Source organism: Amaranthus tricolor, chromosome 10 (genome assembly GCF_026212465.1).
Source record: "Amaranthus tricolor cultivar Red isolate AtriRed21 chromosome 10, ASM2621246v1, whole genome shotgun sequence".
Taxonomy (NCBI): domain Eukaryota; kingdom Viridiplantae; phylum Streptophyta; class Magnoliopsida; order Caryophyllales; family Amaranthaceae; genus Amaranthus; species Amaranthus tricolor.
The window spans coordinates 16,260,530-16,263,650 of NC_080056.1; the positions used below are offsets into that span (position 1 = coordinate 16,260,530).

Sequence of the window (3,121 nt, forward strand, 5' to 3'; positions counted from 1 at the left end):
TTGTAAGTTTGAAAAATCTTTGTTGCAAAAGTGAATGCTACTATGTTCTTAGAAAAAGATACTATGTTATGATTAAAAGTTACTATGACTATGTTATACATGGACTCAAACTCCAAGAACTATTACACAAGTTACCCCAAATGGTTTAACCCTGTGGATTCCTCATTGTGAGTTTGATAAAAAGCCATTTGTTGGTATGGCTTTTGAAAACTTAAAGAAATCCTTATATTTTTATGGTAAATATGCTGAAATTTGCGGTTTTGATATACGTTCATCTACTAGCTACAAAAAAAAGGGTATTGTTTTTTTAAAATATTTTGTTTGTAGTAGGGAGGGTATCATAAAACCTAAACCTAAGAAAAGTGCAGATGTTGTTGCACGTTATAAGAGATCAACCAAAAGAATTGGTTGTAAAGCTAGATTGATTTTGAAATATTGCATAGCGAAGAGAACATACCATGTTTTAAAATTCGAAGAGGCGCACAATCATTGTCTTGTTAGCCCTACATTGCGTCAATATTTATTGGGTAATAGGAAAATGACTTTGTTGCACAAAAATTTCATATCTAAGAATGCAGGGGTTAATATAGGACCGGTTAATTCCTTTAGATTGTTTAAGGAAAATGTCGGGGGTTATGAGAATGTGGGAGTGAGAATGCAAGATTTTAAGAATTTCCATAGGGATTTGAAAAAATATATTAAAGGAGATGATGGGAAGATGTTGATCGAGAATTTTATCAGAAAAAGAGATATTTACACGGGGTTTTATTTTGATTATGCTTTAGATGAGGAGGACCACATTTCACGTTTATTTTGGGCCGATGCGATAAGTAGAAAGAATTATTGTTTATTTGGAGAAATGGTTACTTTTGATTGTACTTATAACACCAATAAGTATAGCATGGTATTAGCCCCTTTTACTGGTGTAGATCATCATAAGTCTTGTATTACATTTGGTATAGGTTTATTAGCTAAGGAAGATAGTGAATCTTTTGAGTGGTTATTCAGAACTTTTTTACATTGTATGGGGGAGTGTATGCCAACATATTTGATAACTAATCAAGACCCTGCAATGAAAATTGCGATTAAAAATGTATTTCCACACACAATACACAAACTTTGCATGTGGCACATCATGAGTAAAGTGACTGATAAAGTTGGACCGGAATTGAACAAAAATGAAGATTTTTTGAAAGAATTAAATGGGTGTGTGTGGAATATTGATCAAGAAGAAAATGAATTTGAGGAAAAATGGGAGGGAATTATGACCAAATACAATCTTCAAACAGATAAATGGTTTACTAGTATATTTAGTATACGAGATCAATGGATACCCGCATATTTTAGGGATATCCCATTGGGGGGGGGGGGATTTTGAGAACTACATCCCGATCGGAAAGTGTTAATAGTTTCTTCAACCATTTTTCAAACCCTCACATGACACTTGTTGAATTTTATATGAGTTATGAACGTGCAATGGATGCACAGAGGTACAAACAAGATAAGCTCAATGCTGAATCACTTCACACAAATGCACAATATAAAACACCATTGCCGATTGAAAAACATGCCGGTGAAGTCTACTAGAAAATTTTTTTTTCTTTTTAAAAATGAAGTTTATAAGTCTTGTTTCAAAACTTATATTCAAAATATTGAAAATATTGAAAGTGTGGAAAGTATAACTGTTTTGGACTCAACGGTAAGTAAGATGTACAAGGTGAAATTTATACTGGGAAGTTCGATTGACGAGTTGAAGGTAGATTGTGATTGCAAGTTATTTAAACGGATAGGAATATTTGTAATACCCCAGATTTAGCTTGAAAAAGGATTGATAGACTACTCATATCAACAAGGTGCATCTTCTTTTCATGGGAGCCCATTTGCTAAGAACTCCACAGTTAAGCGTGCTTGGTGGGGAGCAATCTTAGGATGGGTGACCTCCTGGGAAGTTTTCCCGGGGGCGCACGAGTGAGGCCAAAGTGCGCTGGAAAGACTTGTGTTGGTTTGTGGGGCTAGTCTACAATCTTTACGAGTAGTCACCGGTGGTCCGTTGGGCCAGGGTGTTACAATATTATGTTCCCATGCGATTTGTGTTATGAGTGCAAGACAAATAACACAAATACCAAAGCAATATGTTTTAGATCGTTGGACGAAGCTAGCATTAAAGAAGCCTATTTTTGATTTGCATGGGAATCTGATTGAAGAGAGCAAAAAGTGTAATAACGTGGGGAAGTTGTTGGGGGAAGTTTGGTGTGAAATATTCAATTGTGTAGGTTTAGCTCAACGGAGCGAGAGTGATTTACAATCACTTTTAGAAAACCTAAAAGATATTAGTAGAAAATTGGAGGAAAATGATGATGTGAGGGTGGACATTACTAAAGAGCAACAAATCGAATTGTTAGTAGGCACAAGTTCATCTTCGACAATGGAAATACAAAACCCAATCCAATCAAAGAACAAAGGAAAAAGGCTAAGAATAATTGGGGAAAAGGAACAAACTATTGAGCAAAGCAAGAAGCCCAAAAGAAAGTGCAAAACTTTTGGTAAATTTGATTATCATGATAGTCGAAATTGCCCATCAACAAAAGATACCCCACTTAAGGTATAAAATATATATAATTTGCTTATATTTTATTGTATCCTTATTTAATAATTTGATTATGTAAATGAAAGTGCAAAATTTTTGTTATGCAGAAAAATTGATGCTGAAGAACAGATAGATGAAGAGAATATATTAAGATGACTATGGATAGCTACTATCTTCTGTTTTGTAATTTTGAAAAATCTTTTGTTGCAAAAGCGAATGCTACTATGTTCTTAGAAAAAGATACTATGTTATGATTAAAAGTTACTATGACTATGTATAGCTACTGTCTTCTGTTTTGTAATTTTGAAAAAACTTTTGTTGCAAAAGTGAATGCTACTATGTTCTTAGAAAAAGATACTATGTTGTGATTAAAAGTTACTATGACTATGTATAGCTACTGTCTTCAGTTTTGTAAGTTTGAAAAATCTACTAAAATCGAGCATATATTCAAAATTGTTAAACAACAAAAAAAAAAAAACAACAAAAATGGCAACAGAATGTAGATCTAAAGGGATATGAGAAATGAATTACCTG

General features: G+C 33.5%; 1 protein-coding gene across 1 annotated transcript; it reads left to right on the forward strand.

Moving 5' to 3' along the window:
• Positions 1–196: 196 nt before the first annotated feature.
• Positions 197–2,703, forward strand: LOC130824903 (protein FAR1-RELATED SEQUENCE 5-like). Its single transcript, XM_057689923.1, has 4 exons — positions 197–1,093; positions 1,489–1,573; positions 2,274–2,602; positions 2,695–2,703. The coding sequence occupies exons 1-4, from the start codon at positions 197–199 to the stop codon at positions 2,701–2,703; spliced, it is 1,320 nt and encodes a 439-aa protein (XP_057545906.1).
• Positions 2,704–3,121: the final 418 nt, after the last annotated feature.